At 49.6% G+C, this 16624-nt stretch overlaps 1 protein-coding gene across 1 annotated transcript in view; it reads left to right on the forward strand.

The window, feature by feature from the left end:
* PPFIA4 (protein tyrosine phosphatase, receptor type, f polypeptide (PTPRF), interacting protein (liprin), alpha 4) overlaps window positions 1–16624 on the forward strand; it is a 36936-nt gene that overhangs the window by 16898 nt on the left and 3414 nt on the right. The window contains exons 16-28 of the mRNA XM_008577631.1: window positions 5–40; window positions 255–388; window positions 692–858; window positions 2963–3056; window positions 3472–3553; window positions 4108–4266; window positions 4402–4446; window positions 5160–5222; window positions 5805–5831; window positions 7598–7773; window positions 11473–11570; window positions 12277–12452; window positions 15472–15540. Coding sequence (XP_008575853.1) covers window positions 5–40; window positions 255–388; window positions 692–858; window positions 2963–3056; window positions 3472–3553; window positions 4108–4266; window positions 4402–4446; window positions 5160–5222; window positions 5805–5831; window positions 7598–7773; window positions 11473–11570; window positions 12277–12452; window positions 15472–15540 — 1326 coding nt within the window. The remainder of the gene's footprint in view (window positions 1–4; window positions 41–254; window positions 389–691; window positions 859–2962; window positions 3057–3471; window positions 3554–4107; window positions 4267–4401; window positions 4447–5159; window positions 5223–5804; window positions 5832–7597; window positions 7774–11472; window positions 11571–12276; window positions 12453–15471; window positions 15541–16624) is intronic.

A 16624-nucleotide genomic window follows, 5' to 3' on the forward strand; every position in this document is an offset into this window, starting at 1 on the left:
CCAGCCCAGTGACTTAAGAAAGCATAGGAGGAAGCTGCTGGTGAGTGACGCCTGGTGGCCCGGGTACTAGTGGGTTAATTGCTCCCAGGCCCTTCCCTTTTGGCTTTTCCCCCAGGACCTTTGGGTCTGAGCCTGAACTTGGAGAGGCCCCAAGGCCTTCCACTGCATTTCTCCAAGCTCCTCTGCCTCATCTGGGCTGGGTAGGCAGGTCCCAAATCACCCTCTATCCCCTGACGGCTCCACTGTCTGTTCAGTCGCCAGTGTCTCGGGAAGAGAACCGAGAGGATAAAGCCACCATAAAATGTGAGACTTCTCCTCCTTCCTCACCCAGGACGCTGCGGCTAGAGAAGCTTGGCCACCCAGCCCTGAGCCAGGAAGAAAGCAAGAGGTGAGTGGATCAGGTCCCACCACTGATCTGTCTGTCCCCAAAGTCATCTCATCCCTTCATCTGCTTCTGAAAGGACTGTGTCTCACCTGTCCCAGGCACCTGAATGTCTCCCATCTCTTTGCAATACCATCAGGGAAAGATGTCCCCATGTCTTTCTTGGTCACCTGCTCTGATTATACCCCCTCACTCCCACCCCACCTCTGACACAATATGAATTCTTCCTGAGCTCTAACTTCCGTCTCTCCTGCTGTAAGTTACGTATGTTTCTTCTTGTTCCACCCCCTTCTGGCTGTCGTCCTGTAGTGCCTTGGAGGATCAGGGCAGCAACCCCAGCAGCAGCAACAGCAGCCAGGACTCCTTGCACAAGGGCGCCAGGCGCAAGGGCATCAAGTCATCCATTGGCCGTCTGTTTGGGAAGAAGGAGAAGGGCAAGCTGATCCAGCTGAGTCGGGATGGAGCCACAGGCCATGGTCTCTGTCCCCTTCCTAGCAGAGGGCTGGGCGGGCATAGGGGAGTCAGAAGCAGGAGGGTGCACTCAGATCTGTCCTTCTCTGCCTGCCTGCCAGGGACCAGTGGGTGGAAGCCACAGGCAGGCAGAGTTTAGCTTTCAGGATTAGTTTTCTGCTAGAGCTGTTTCACGGTGGGGTATTTGGCATGCTGTAGAAGGGATTCCTGTATAGAAGGATGGGACCTCTGAGGTTTCGTCCAATTTGGAAGTGTCCCGATGTACTGTACTCTGGAACTTCAGGAGAAATTTCTTGGTTCTCTCTTTAGAAGATTCAGTTCTTAATTGGAACTTATTTCTAGTACATTTGGCCTCCAGGACTCAAATATTATAACACCTAATCATGGTGTTATTAAGTTCGATACAGTGCTTGGGCAAGGATAGCAATATTATCACCTCTGTGATAATATAAAGTTCTAGTGTGTGCTTGGCATGTGGGAAGTACACAATAAATGTTAGCTAAATATTAGCTTTCTCCCCACCACTGGCCCCTTTCCTCGTTTCCTTTCTTCCTTCTTCCCTCCCTCCTTTTCTTTCCGTGTGGTCTCTTCAGTCATTTGCTCAACAAACATTTATTAATTACTCTATGGCTTAGTACTAGGTGTTGAAGCAATAGTTCTTACTTTAAGGAGCTCATCATCTAATGAAAAGGAAAAAAATAAAAAAGAGAGAGATGATTCCAAAACAATATAATGATAGGGATGTGCCCAGGGTGCCTCTGGAACCCAGAACCAGCCATGGAATGGTAGGGGTGACAGGAATGGCCTTCTCTGCTAGGCAACACCTGAGCTGAAGCTTGAAGGCTGAGTAGGAATTAGCCGAGCCCAGAAGAGGTCTGTGTGCAAGGGGAAGCGGAGATGTGAGAAGGGGAAGGAGTCGTGGGTGTGAGAGTTTGTATGTAGTTATGTGTGTTCAGAGGGAGAAGGAGGAAGGTGGGAGGAGTGGGGAGACGGGATGGGACAGCTAGGGTGGACTCAGACCATAAGGGCCTTGCAGCAGTCTGTTGATGAGAGTTTGTATGTAGTTATGTGTGTTCAGAGGGAGAAGGAGGAAGGTGGGAGGAGTAGGGAGACGGGATGGGACAGCTAGGGTGGACTCAGACCATAAGGGCCTTGCAGCAGTCTGTTGAAGAGTTTAGAAGTTCCCCTGAGGCGGTGAGAGTATTGATGAGTTTCCTGTCGGAGGGGAGTTTGATCAACTAGAAAAAAAGGAACCTTTGAACCCAGGTGCCTCTGCTCAGGATGTGGGATGGGAGCAGTCTCAGCCCTGGAATGAGGTAAAGCACCCTCTTCCCAGCCCACAAGGGTGAGGGGAGTTGTGGAGCTGGCCACATGTGGGGAAGTGGAAGGTTCTGATCAGTGGAAGAGGTACTTTGCGTGAAGCCTTCTGATTTCCTGTGTTCCCCACACCACATTAACACATATACCTAAGACAGCATCTCAGATTGGTTTCTGGATTACCTACACCTGCTGCCCACTGTGCACTGTGGGAGTGACCAGAAATTAAATGAATCCTAGGATGTTGCCCTTTGCTGTGAATTCTGTAGGCTTCTGGCATCAATTCGAGGATACTAATTAGAAGGAGTCAGAGTCGTGTATGTTCCCCTTTGCAGTTTTGTGCAAGTGAGCACACCTGGAGAAAGAGGCATCTCTCATTGTGCCAGTTCCCTGTCCTTGACCCAAGTCAGGATAATCCTTCTCTGAGCCTCGCAGCTCTCTTGTGGCTGGCTCTCTGGGTTTCCTGTGCACCTTAGCTTAGAGGAAGGACAGATTCTGTCTAGGATTGTAAGATGGGACAACTTTGGTCCATCTGGCTGGATAACACCCCCAGGGCTGAGGTTCCCAGGGGGACACTGTCTGGGCTGGGCATGACCCACACAGTGCCACTCTCTGACTGCCTGGATGTAGGGATGTTGGACAGAGGCTCTAGGAATAATGGGTGGTCCCATCCAGCCTTCTTGGGTTGTCCTATGCCGAGGAGCCTCCTGCTGCTTCTGCTCCACAAACTGGTCTAGGCCAAGGGAGGAGAGGGAGAAGACCTGGCTGACACACCCATCTACTCCCTTCTAGTTCTGCTAACAGACTCCGAGCTCAGTCTGCAGGAGCCCATGGTGCCTACCAAACTAGGGACCCAGGCCGAGAAGGACCGGCGGCTGAAGAAGAAGTAAGAGCCACAGGCCTGCCCCCGCCCCTTTCCTTCCCCTGGGCCACCATGGAACTGAACTCAGGGAGCTAGAGCCCAGCAAGGCCCTTCCAGAACTGAGTTGGCCTGGTCTGTGTGGGCACAGCAGGGGCTGGAAGTTCTTAGGATGACACTAGAGAAGGAGGCAATGGAGCAGATCGAAATGTCCAAGTCAGTGTGTCAGCTCATATGCAAACAAAGTGAGAGCCACTTGCCCTGTGAGGTGTTCCTACCCCATTTCTTGGTGTCATGTTGCTTCAGGTGGAGAGCAGCGGAAGTCCAAGAGTGGGGAGCAGGGATAGTGGGGGTCCAACTTTTTGCAGAGCCCAGTGGTCCCCGGGAGTAAGCATGGTTGAGAGAGAAGGAAGGGCTAGTGTGTTGTTTCTCTTCCTGCAAGACACCAGCTGCTTGAAGATGCCCGCAGAAAAGGGATGCCCTTTGCCCAGTGGGATGGCCCTACTGTGGTCTCCTGGCTGGAGGTAAGCCTGGGCAGAGGGAGTCCACCTAGGGATCTAGAGGGAAGGATGTGTGCAGTAGGGTGGGGCAAGGACTCCTGGGCAGAGGGGTGGTGTCCCTAGACCTTTTCCAGCATGTTTCTCCCCTGCCAAGTACACAGGTACCATACCTGTCATTTAGCCCTGTCCCCTTCCCCCAACAAACACACATACCAGTTACTTCGGGTTGAATTGATGCTACTTACTAATGCCTCATGAGTAGCTAAGTTTGGATAAAGGGAACTAATCACCGAGGCATTAGACTTTCGCAGGCAGTTTGTTCTTTTAGGCTGCCCCGAGGAGCTAATCACCCATGGGAAAAATCCCTTCTCCTTCCCAGGCCTCAGACATTTCATCTGTAAAATGGGAGAGGGATTGATGATGGTCTGCACATGTCTAAGTTCCTGTCTTCTGCATTTGCTACACTGAGACCATGGATGAGGCCTGGTCTTGCCCCTTGGTATTGCCGAGTTCTTGGCAGTGGAGCCCAGGTCATGGGGGGAAGGGGCTGAGTCATCTCCTATGCCCTGTGTCTGCAGCTCTGGGTGGGGATGCCTGCCTGGTATGTGGCAGCCTGCCGGGCCAACGTCAAGAGTGGGGCCATCATGTCTGCCCTGTCAGACACGGAGATCCAGCGGGAGATCGGCATCAGCAACGCCCTGCACCGGCTTAAGCTCCGGCTGGCCATCCAGGAGATGGTGTCGCTGACCAGCCCCTCTGCCCCTGTCAAGAGTGGGGCCATCATGTCTGCCCTGTCAGACACGGAGATCCAGCGGGAGATCGGCATCAGCAACGCCCTCCACCGGCTTAAGCTCCGGCTGGCCATCCAGGAGATGGTGTCGCTGACCAGCCCCTCTGCCCCACCCACCTCCAGGACTGTGAGTGGCCTCTCCTTAACCCACGATGTTTTCGGAAGCCCTGGAATAGTGTTTACAAAGTTTCCCATTGGTCTCTGGGAAGATAGTAGCAGTGAGCCCTGCCTCTTACTTCACATTTCCACGAAGGGCTCTCCTTGGTCTCTGGGAGGTATGATGTTGATTCTAGGAGGATCCCAGCAGACCTGCTTCATTGCCTTCCACACACCACCCGTGAGCTTCATTTCCCCATCCCTGCCCTGCCAACGATTCCAGATCTCTGGGCAGAGTTTCTAGGGTGGAACTTTTGGGGTTCTGTGTTATTGCCAGATTGGGAGAAGCAGAGGGAGTAGGGCATTTGTGAATTCTGTCCTGGCCTCCTGACCTCACTACAAGAATGCAGACTACTCCACGGACCCCCAGGGTAACACCTTTCATTGTTGTTCGTCTCTGGGATTGGGGTCAGCCCCCTTTGCACAGCAGCACCGTTCATTCATATTCATCCAGGAAGCATTTACTGAATACTTCCTGTGTGCTAGGCACTGTGCCAAGCAGTGTAGATACAACGATAAAAGAGATGTGTCCTCTGCTATCAAGTTGCTCAGAGGTAGACAGTGTGCAGAGCCTATGGGAGGACACAGGGAGAGAGAATTTGCCTTTGTCCTTGGGGCTCCCAGCCTGATCAGGATCCTGGGGACCCATACCCAGGACCAGCTAGTTTTCTTCTCTGCTTGCAGTCTTCTGGGAATGTCTGGGTCACTCATGAAGAGATGGAAACTCTGGCAACGTCCACTAAAACAGTGAGTCTGGCCCTTGGCCCTGGGGTTAGGGCTAATAGCCCCCACAAGGATGAGGGGAAGGTCAGTATAAGATTGGTATCCCTGATGTGTGATTGGGTTCTGTTCTCAGGGTGGAGGATTGTGAGGAGAGGGGTGAGATTGTGAGCAGTTGTGTGAGTATGTGGGGGTCTATTCCAGGGGTCACAGGCTTACCCTAGGCCACTGGTGTGCTGCAGTGGGGAAGAGTTTGGCGGGGAGTGCTGTGCCCAGGCATGGGCCTGAGCCCCAGAGTCCCCGCTCTTGTGCTTTGTCCTTGGTGGAAGAACAGGGAGGGTTGGGAGGGTCTGATCTCGCCTGGCTCCTAGTCAGGCCTGGGAGGTGTGGAAGCCTGATTTTGCCACACACATTTGCTTCCCCCTCACCGCAGACATGGGCACACGCACCAGCCTTCTCTTCTCTCTTACCCATCCCAGCAAGCTTCCCCTAGTCATCCTGCCAGCTCCTGGGCATCTTCTCCCTCTTCTGATGGGGGACTGGGGTGGAGGCTGCTGGGTTTCTTGACTTTGCCTATTTCCCCTGACACGCTGCACTCGTTCCTGCTAGGACAGTGAGGAGGGCAGCTGGGCGCAGGTAAGACTCTTCCCTTGTCCAGGACCAACTCTCAGATCCAGGACAGTATTCTTGCAGTAGCTTCTCTCCCACCGTGTCTGCGTCCCTCTTCACACTACGAGCCCTGCACACAGATTCTCTCTCCAGATGAAGGACCCCTCCTCTCCCCCCAGTCCCCTTCAGCTACCTGTTCTGGTTTCTCAGGGTGGCAGGTGAGGAGCCATGGAGGGCTGTGCCCCAGTGCGCCTGGCTCTTCTCATTTTGACTCTCTTCCCAGGAATAATGAGACTTAGATTGGTATGAATCTTCTTCCTCTCCCCACCCCTCTCAGGGGCACCCCTGGTGAACTGAGCAAAGGCCTTTCATTCCTCCATTTAATGAGCCCATGTTTGTTGAGCATCTACTAGGTTTTAGGCCTTTCTAGGCTCTCTGGATACAGAAGTTAACAAGCAGAGCCTTCATGGAGCAGTAAAAAAATAAAGGGATAATATCAATAAGCAAACAAATAAAGGGATGATATCAGATAGTGACGAGGGCCGTGAAGAATGAAGCGTGGACAGCACTGTTGATACCTGTAGGGAAAACCCCACCAGCAAGAGGCCGGACAGACCTGCTGCAGCGCCTCACACAGTGCGACACTACTCAGCAGAGGAAGTGACGAATCTGAGAAATAGCGTGAGATGAAAAATGCAAATCCCAAAGGATTCATAGAATTTGATACCAAAACTTAAACACAAGAAAAATTAATAATATATTGTTTAGAGCAACATACACTGGTGATTATAAAAACTGTAAAAATTATTTTTAGAGCAAGGAAATGATAGAAAGCTCAGCAGAATATGACCTCTTAGATGGGCAGAGGAGCTGGGCTGGGGAAGAACACCCAGGTGGATGTGACTGTGGAGAATGTTCTGGCGCCTAACTGGGGTGGTGTCCACAGATGCTAATTTCATTTTTATGCTTAATAATGAACATAATGTTGCTTGTCATTTCCAATGTATCAACTATTTCGTTTTAAAGGAGAACAAAACAGAATTTTTCAATCTAAAACATCAAGAAGGGTAAGGAAGGCGTGGTGGAGGGTTGCTGTTAAAACTGAAGCTTTCTAAAGACTGCCGGTCAGGGAGCAGCCTGCTCCTCCTGTAGGAGGTGATGTCTACACAGCACAGGCCTCTCAGAACCAGGCGGAGGGCTGTGCATGGGAAGGCAGTGAAGGACCTGGGGAGTTCTTGGAGGAGAGGACCCAGCCTTAGAGATCTGAGCGCTGGCTCTTCAGGGGCAGGCCACCCGCCCTGTATTTTTTTCCGTCTTCAGCCAACATACAACATCCTGTGGACTGTGTGGGGCCAGGCGTTTCTCAGAGTGAGATGGCTTCCTTTGCTACTCTGTAGGTCCTCTGTAACACGGCCTCTCCCCTGGGCCCAGTGGGCTTGCAGCTCAGTGAAAAGCAGGAAGGCAAGTCTGCTGCCCAACACCGCAGATACATTCCAGAGCTGACAGGGAGGATTTCAGATTGTCTGTGCCTGAATAGCTGCTTCTGTTCATTAGTGTGGAAAATTGATACATGAGTGGAACCGTATCACTTTGAGATCTTAAAGAGTTCCATTTAAAATCCCCACCTCCTGCCACTACTAGCTCCTTAGTGAAGATAAACTGAAACTGTATTAGATGGCTGCTCTTCCCTCATGGGTGGAGGAGGTATTCATGTTTCTCTCAAACAGCTATGCCAGCTGCGACCTCCTGGCACTGCCTTCTTCCCCATAGCCTCCTCCATCTTGTTCCCCCAGACCCTGGCCTATGGGGACATGAACCACGAGTGGATTGGGAATGAATGGCTGCCCAGCCTGGGGCTCCCTCAGTACCGCAGCTACTTCATGGAGTGCCTGGTGGACGCACGCATGCTGGACCACCTGACCAAGAAGGACCTGCGGGTCCACCTGAAGATGGTGGACAGCTTCCATCGGTGAGCTGGGCTGCAGCCCAGGGCCACTTCCCCAGTGTGGGTCTCCCCAGCTCTGGGGGTCTGTGTCCAGCGAGAGAGGTGTCTCTCCCCCTTTCCCATGGCCTGTATTGGGTGGTAACAGGTGTCCCTGTTGGGAAAGTCTCCCTTCTTGAATTCTTTTTTTTTTTTTTTCCTTCTTGAATTCTTATCCTGCAATTTGAGTGGGATGGATCCTCTTTACCTCTAACCCTTAAGACACAAAAGGTCATTTCTCTTTAGCTTTATCTTCTTTGAGATTTTCCGACTAGGTCTGAATCTCATAGCTCATCTTTGGGCTTGCTGACTTCTCTATTTAGGTGTCTCATTCCTTCCAAGTCGAGGGGCAAAGTCTTTCTGAGCCTTTGCCCTGCCGACATCCTAGGTTGGAGCCTGTCGACTTTGGACCCACATCCTTTCATGCAGGATGTCATCCAGTCCTCTCCTCTTTGCTGAAAAGATCTTCTGTTCGAAAGTGTCTGTGGCAGAGGTCCTAAACTGGCAGCCCGTGGGTAGAATTTGGCCCACAGACATGTTTTGTTTGGCCCAGATATATTTTAAAAATTACAAATTTAGTTGCCAGTATTTAAACAGTAGGAGATTTTATACAAAATTCTGGGTTCCTGGCTTCTCTGTCAACACATTCCAGCATGGAAACAACCAGCTGGAGAGCAGTGCCCTAAGGATGGGGTAGGCATTCTCTGGCCCGCCCTGCACTCTCCAGCCTGCTTTCACTTGCATCACCTGCCTGGCCCAGTAGGCATTTGAGTTGGACAGCAAGGTGGGTGGTAATGGTCCCAGGAGTTGGCAGTTTTTAGGAAGTCCTTCTTAGCATCTATCTTCAATTCCCACAGGTTGCTGTTTGAGCCAGGTTTTTTGCTTTGAGTGGATAGTGAGACAAGGGGTGGGGCTGGGGTGTGTGGCTTTTCAAGGTTCCCTTGGGGCTCTGTGGATGTTCTTTGGTCTCTCCAACTCAAAAACCATAGAAAGTTAAATCTGGAAGGGATCTAGTGAGCCTCCCCATTTTATGAATGGAGATGAGGAAACGAGGTGCAGGATGAGCAGTAGCCCAAGGTCACTCAGGAATGACAGCAGAGTGCAGGTGGAACTCGAGTCTGCTGACTCAGGTCCAGCGCGCTTGCTACCACACTCCTGTTCTGGAACCCGCAGTCTTCCAGAACCCATGGTGAGGGCTGACTTGTGAGCGAAGCCTGTGTCCTCCCAAATGCCTCCCGCCCCCGCCTCAAACTGGGGCTGAAAGGGAATCTTTTGTCTCTGCTGGGGAGGCTGCCAGGCCCAACTGCACCTGTCCTCTACTCAGTGATTGATAGGGCTGGGGAGAGAAGGGCTGTTCCCCCACAAGCCAGGAGGTGCCTGGACTGCTAAAGGATCTGTCAGCCCAGCTCCACCCAGGACTATGGAAATCCTCCCCATGAGACAGTCCCAGCCTGCATATGTGGTTCCAGATTCAGCTCTAAATCTTGAGTACTTCAGAGTTTCTAAAGCATTTTCGTATGCCTCACCTCAGTTGTGTATATACCTGCTTTTATCCCCCATAAGCATGTTCTTACGTCTTTAAAAATTCTTTTAAATCATGACAAGAAAGGGATATTTAAAAACTCTCATTTTATAGGTGGGGAAAACAAGTTTAATAGAGGTTGATTTCTACCAGGTCACCCAGCCAGGTGGTTATAGAATAGGGCTAAAGCCCTTGTCTCTTGGCACCCAACCCAGAGCTCTCTTCCTTGGAACATATGTCCTACTGGGCTCCTTGAGGAGCTCATGCTTTGACAGAACAAGCACACACAATAAGCAGAAGTATCACCCTAGTAATGGTACCATCACTGAGCACCTGTGATGTTGCAGGGGCTGGGCTCAGCTCTTCCATTTGTTATCACCTTTACTCCTCACAGCAACCCTGCCAGAGAGGTATGACCCCGTCCCCTGTGTGCCGAGGGCTCCTCAGCTAGTAAATGGCAGAGCTGGCATTCAAACCCAGGTTAACCTAACTTTAGGGGCTTTATATTGTTGCTATGCTATACAACAGCTTTGAAAGTCAGAGGCAGGAGACTGAAAATTATAGGAAGTGACGGTGAGATTAGATGGCATTTTCGGTCATGAGCTGTGTATACTCATGCCCCCTCACGTGGATCAAGGCTTAAACCAGTGGTTCAAGTCAGGAAAGTGTTCCTGAAAGTGGTATCTCTGAGCTGCAAGGGAGAGATTGTTGTGGGCAGAAGGCTGCCTGGGTAGAACCGAGAGAAGAGAAGGAGGGAGCAGCCTGTGTAATTTAATCTCACAAAGCAATGGCCTCAGTAATAGAGTCAAAAGCAGCTGGAGTTGGGAGGGATCTTCTATTCCTCCACAGAAGGAATGAACTGCCTTGAGAGGTAATGAGTACCCTGTCACTGGAGGTGTTCAGGCACAGGCTCAGTGACTACTCAGAGAGCGCTATAGAGTGACACCTGCACTAGGTGGGAGCTTGGACTGATGACCTCTGGGGTCCCTTCTAACACACAGAATCTGTGGTTCTAAGCCTGATTTAGTTATTACTCATTGAGTGCTTATTGTGCACCTGTACTGTTTAAGTACTTTTAGTAATTTATGTGAATTATTTCATTTAATTCATTAAGCATTTATAGAGTGCTTGCTCAGTGCTAGGAGTTTAAGATCAGCGAACAAAACAAAGTTCCCTGTCCTCGTGGAGCTTATATTCTAACTGGGTGAGACAGTCGAGGAAGTACTTTTAGTAATTTATGTGAATTATTTCATTTAATTCATTAAGCATTTATAGAGTGCTTGCTCAGTGCTAGGAGTTTAAGATCAGTGAACAAAACAAAGTTCCCTGTCCTCGTGGAGCTTATATTCTAACTGGGTGAGACAGTCGAGGAACAATAAATATATGGTATATTAATAGAAACAGCTAGGAAAAAAATTAGACCAGGGTAAGAGGGATTGGGAGTGTGGGCTGGGGGTGGTGGTGGTGATGACGTTGCAGTTTTAAATCTGATGAACAAGGTAACTAGCGAATTGGACTGAGAAGGTGACATTTGAGCAAAAATTTAAAGGAGATGAAGGAGTAAGCTATGCAGCAGACTGGAAGAGGAGTGTTCCAGGCAGAGGGAGCAGCCAGTGCAAAGGCCCTGAGGCACGCAGGCCTAGTGAGCTGGCTGTGTTTGAGCAGGGGTGTCAGTGTGGCTGCAGCTGTGAAGGTGACGGGGAGAGTAAGTCAGAGGGGGGATCAGACAGGTAAGGGAGCAAATCATGTAACATCTTGTAGGTCACTGTAAAGACTGAGTGGAATGGGGATACAAAGGAGTATCTTGGATAGAGGACGTATCAGATACTAAACTGATAAGAACAGATAGTACACATGATCTTAGCCAAAAGGCCGAGAAGCGATACAAAGGAGTATCTTGGGACATGTTGGTTTCATTCAAAGAACTTTCCTTCCTTCAATCAGGCCCACTCCCTGGCTGAGAGGGAGGATATGGGGTAAGCAGCAAGAAGGAAGTAGCCTCAGGACAGATCATGTACAGGCCCCAGGGGAAGGAGTAGCATGGGGTGCTCTTTGTGCTGGAGGCAGTCAGTCTGGGCAGGCTGTGCTGGTGCTGGCAGACAGGGGGCAGGTGGGGCAGGACATGGCCGACTGTGGCTCTGGCTCATGGGGCTGTGTGCCTGCAGAACCAGTCTTCAGTATGGCATCATGTGTCTGAAGAGGCTGAATTATGACCGGAAGGAGCTGGAGAAGAGGCGGGAGGAGAGCCAGCACGAGATCAAGGGTAAGCTTGCCACGCTCGGGAGGGCCTCCTTGGAAAAGATAGGGGAGCTACCTGCCTAGCTGTTACCTGCCTTGGGCCAAGCGGAGAGGAGGCATTCTGTGCCTCAGGGGAGCTACAGGTCTGAGAGGGAAGAACAGCCCCTACCTTAAGGAGCTCCTAGTCTAATGAGGAAGACGTAGTCCTTGCCTAATGGACGCTGCACCATCTGATGGAGGAGGAACAGCTCCTACCCAGGTGGCTATAATACCCTTCTGACACCTCCACACACCAGGCACTGGTCTGGACAAATGCAATGATTCCTCTGGGACAGTGCTATAGACTGGTATGCTCATGGAACTTGGGGATTTGGGTTGGGTTGGACAGTAAAAAGAGGTAAGTCTTAGAAGAGACTTCAAAGGTGGAAAGAATAAGAAGGCCCTTCCAGCCTGGGACGGGGGATGACCCATGCAGGGGATCTGGGGAGAAAGCTGGGAGCCTGTTGGCCTGAGCCTGAGTACTGCAGACTGGCAGGGATGGAGTGAAGTGGGGCTGGTTCTCCAGGACCCCAGCTGCCAGGGAGGACAGAAAGATGTGGAAAGTTGGGGGAGGGGTGGGAGCCAGAGAGCACGGTGGACTGGGTCTCTGGGTCTCTGGAGCTCTATTGCTATCCTTGGTGGGATCTTGGCCAAACCTAGTGTCTCCTTCTGCCTCTTCTCCCGCCCTCCAGATGTGCTGGTCTGGACCAACGACCAGGTGGTTCATTGGGTCCAGACTATTGGGCTTCGGGACTACGCAGGAAACCTACACGAGAGTGGTGTGCATGGTGCACTGCTGGCCCTGGACGAGAACTTTGACCACAACACACTGGCCCTGATCCTCCAGATCCCCACACAGAACACTCAGGTGGGTGACCTTTTAATCAGTCTCTCTCCCACTTTCGCTTGCTTGCTGTCTTTCTCTCTCCCTCTCTCACACACACACATAGGCTTAGGGATTTGTGGGGGGCTTTTCTGGGGTCTGTCCCAGAGGGCATCTTCAAGTGGTCCTTGTGCATAACCAAGCCTCCTTGGGCACATGTGTCCTTCACATACAGAGCACACCTGGCACAGGCCTGGCACATAGTGTGCCCTTATGTGTTCATCCCCACACTGCTGTGGCCACCTTCATCTCCTCCCAACCCCATTTTGTACCTGAGACTCTGTGCCTTCCTTTTCCCCAGCCTGCTTCTCTGACCTGACTTTTCTTAGAGGAGAACTAGCCCTGGGGCCCCTAGGGACCAAAGAGCCCATATCTCCTTTGTCCACCTTGGGGATCTGCATCTGTGCCCCCAGGCTTAAGAAAACTAAATATACAAATAACACAGCCCAGAGCCTTTCCATGCCAGGGCTTTGTCTCCCTATCAACAGCTCAAAAGATTAGACTTCTCCTTAAATTACATTTCATAATTTTTATGGAGCTGTCGTCCAAGAATATCTCTAAATTCTCTTGAACCTATTTATATTTTTGGCCCTTTCTAACTTCCTGTGGGTAATGGATTCTAGAAGTACTACCTGTTGTGTAAAGTACTTCCTGATTTTATTTGTCCTAAATATGCCCCAGTCAGATTCCCCCTGGGAAAGGAACTGCCTCTTCCTAATAGTTTAGGTTTGCTGAGGATGTTTGTATTCGACCAGTTCTCACCTCTTGTGATTTCATAACCTCTGATTGTATTGCCTCTGGGCCCAAGCCTTTGTCTCTCCAGACAGAGTGGTCTTAATTCTTTTAGTCTTTCCTCATATAGACTTGCCTTTGTCCCCTGATCATTTTAGCTCCCTTGTCTGGACTGTTTGCAGCTGTCAGATATCTTTTAAAATTCTGCCACCAGAGCTGCACAGGCTATTCTGGGAGCAGCCACGTTTTGGCACGAGTGAGGGTAGGGCTGTGTTGTCTCATAGCTCTGGGCAATGTGTTGGCCTTTTGGGGGTGATGGCAGCACACAGGACCGGGGTGTCCTATAGTGCCACCAGAGCTGCACAGGCTATTCTGGGAGCAGCCACGTTTTGGCACGAGTGAGGGTAGGGCTGTGTTGTCTCATAGTTCTGGGCAATGTGTTGGCCTTTTGGGGGTGATGGCAGCACACAGGACCGGGGTGTCCTATAGGGTCTCCACAGTGATCCTCTGGCCCTGCAACCGGCCAAAATGGACAGCACAGATCCCCTTATTCTCTAAAAAGCTTGGATTTCCCCCTAATGCAATTTCTCTGCATTTGCCCACCTTGAACTTCATCTTCCACTTTCCTGTCCATACACACTTTGTGAGATGTTTCTGAGATGTCTGAGAAATGTGAGAAGTTTATACCTGTCATCTTCACCTTTTACCACCCAGAGGAACAGTGTTGTTTGGATACTGGAACATTTACTATGCTTCATCTTTCAGATCATTTATAAAAATGTTATGTTTCCAATACTGACAAAGACTGTCCTTATAGAACTCTGTGAATGATATTTTCCACTGAGAAATGGGCTTTTCTTTTATTCCCTATCTTTAAATGCATTCAGTGTTGCGGATAGCAATAATTCCATAAATAGCAGGGATATCTCTCTATTGCTTTCTAACCTTTCTTATTTTCCTGACCCTTTCATTTAGCTTAGCTACTGGGAGAAGTGGTATCTGACCCAATATGGAATCCTTCATTTAAAATGGCTAAAAATCGGGCCGTCCCGGTGGCGCACTGCTACAGTGCGCCGCTTGGGAGCGCGGTGGCGCTCCCGCCGAGGGTTTGGATCCCACATACGGACCGGTTCCCACTCACTGGCTGAGTGAGGTGCGGGCGCAACACCGAGGGTTGCGATCCCGTTGCCGTCCCAGTCCAGTACAGGCACAACACTGAGGGTTGCGATCCGTTGCCGGTCACGAAAAAAGACAAAAAGGAAAACAAACAAACAAACAAACAAAAAAAAACAATTATAATAGTCTCTTATAGGTTTATGTTACAATTCCAAATTGTAGGTGAAGTGAGGCTTTTTTGGCCTACTTCTTTTGGTTAAAGTCTAGGACAGATCTTATTTGTATGAAATTCTGCTGTATGCAGAATGTTTAATGCATATTTTAATATGTTTATTACATATGTAATATGTTAAAAAAATAAATAAATAAATAAAAATAAAATAAAATGGCTAAAAATACCTGGTGGCAGTTTAAAAAATAAATAAATAAATAAATAAATAAATAAATAAATAAAAATAAAATAAAATGGCTAAAAATACCTGGTGGCAGTTTAAAAAACTTTCCTGTTTCTGGCATTTCCCAAAACTTTTAATGAGTTCATCTCCTGGGAGGCCTAGAGGAAGCCTCTGTGCCCCACGCAGCCCAGGGACCACCGATATCCATGACTGAGAAGTCTTCTTTTTCTTTTCTTTTCTTTTCTGGTGGCTGGCTTAGACCTTGGTGTTATCAGCATCATGCTCTAACCGAGTGAGCTAACCAGCCAGCCCTGAGCAGTCTTCCTAATTTAACTTTTTGGTGTGGAACCTTATCAAGTATATTTATTTAATCCAAATAGGTTAAGTTTCAGGTATCCATGGTCTACATGCTTATTTACTCCTCCAGAAAGGTGGTCAGGCATGCTTTTCCCCTTATAGACAAAACATGTTTTTTGCCAGTAGGTAAAGTCTGTCCATCCATATGTTCTGTGATCCTACTTTTTAAAAAGTAGGATCTTTTTTGATCTGCTCCATATGAAAGAATCCTAAGGCTTACAGTTTCACTTCTGAGGTTTGCTTGAAGGAGCAGCATCAGGAAGGTATGTGAAGGCTTCTAATGGGCTAAATGCACTGAAACCCCCTTCTCTGCCCTTTGACCCTAGGAAACAGGTAAAAGATAGTGTAAAGGTCATTAACTATAGCCCCCCTCACCTTTCCCTCTCTCGCCCTATGGACTCCAGGCACGCCAGGTGATGGAGAGAGAGTTCAATAACCTGTTGGCCTTGGGCACAGACCGTAAGCTGGATGATGTGAGTTACCTGGCTATGAATTAGGGGCTTTGGGGACTTGGTTATTGTTGGTTCATTAGATTTGTTGTTTTGTTGGTTCATGAGTTCTGCTTCCCCTGAGCTGATGATTATTGCGCTGGCCTAAGGGAGAAGAGCCAGAGGGGATGGAGCTGATGCAGGGGGTTGGGGAGGAATGCCGGGTCTAGCAGGACTTGTCTTTGGGTAGCAATAGGCTGTGTAGAAGCCTCAATGAAACACCCTCCTTGTATAAAAGCTGAAGGTCCCTATACTTCTAGCATCTACCAACTCTGCCCAGCCCTCCTAACCATGCAGGATCAAAGGTTTCCCCCAAGGGCTGAATCTTTGGGATTATAGTTTTTTCTTTATCTCTCAGACCCCATCTCATCAGTGCGATCTGCCCAGCACATCTGCAGCCTGCTCATTAGATCCCGGCCCATCCTACAGTAGTGTGGTTGTTTGGAGGTAGATGCTCTGCTGAGGTTGTTAAATGACAGCTTCGCTCCCTTGTTCCTCAGTACATTCTGATACAGCTAACACATGCTCAGGCTTTTATCATCCCTGCCTTCCCACCAGGTTAAAGTTTTCCTCTTTCAGCCCTCCTGGTCACTGAAGAAACAGCCCCTTGCACTTGACTTCATCAGGCCTTCCCTTGAGTTTAGGGAAGACCCTGACATCCTGAGCCACAATACTCCCCTTAGAGATGCCAACCTGAGCTCACCTGTTTCCTGAGGACATGGCTCCTCTGCGCCCGCCGCCTCCTCCCTGCCTCCTCCCTGCTCACTCTCCTATCACTGAACTTGCCTGCCCTTGCCTGTCAGGTCTGCCATAGTGGATTTGGCTCCAAGCAAGTTAAAAAAGAGCCCAGACTCTGTTTATTTTTAGTATCTCCATCTTCAATCAGATCATTATTTCTTAGTTGGGTTTAACAGGGCTTAAACTCGCTTTTGTAGAGTGACTGCTCTGCCTCTGTAGATTGGGCACACTCAAGAATACACAGGATTTGTGGAGGTTAGTTTTCTTCACAGAGAGACCTTGAAGTTTGGAAAAAAAAAAAAAAATATATATATATATATATATATATATA

The sequence above is a fragment of the Galeopterus variegatus genome, unplaced genomic scaffold, assembly GCF_000696425.1.
Source record: "Galeopterus variegatus unplaced genomic scaffold, G_variegatus-3.0.2 Scaffold1554, whole genome shotgun sequence".
Classification (NCBI taxonomy): domain Eukaryota; kingdom Metazoa; phylum Chordata; class Mammalia; order Dermoptera; family Cynocephalidae; genus Galeopterus; species Galeopterus variegatus.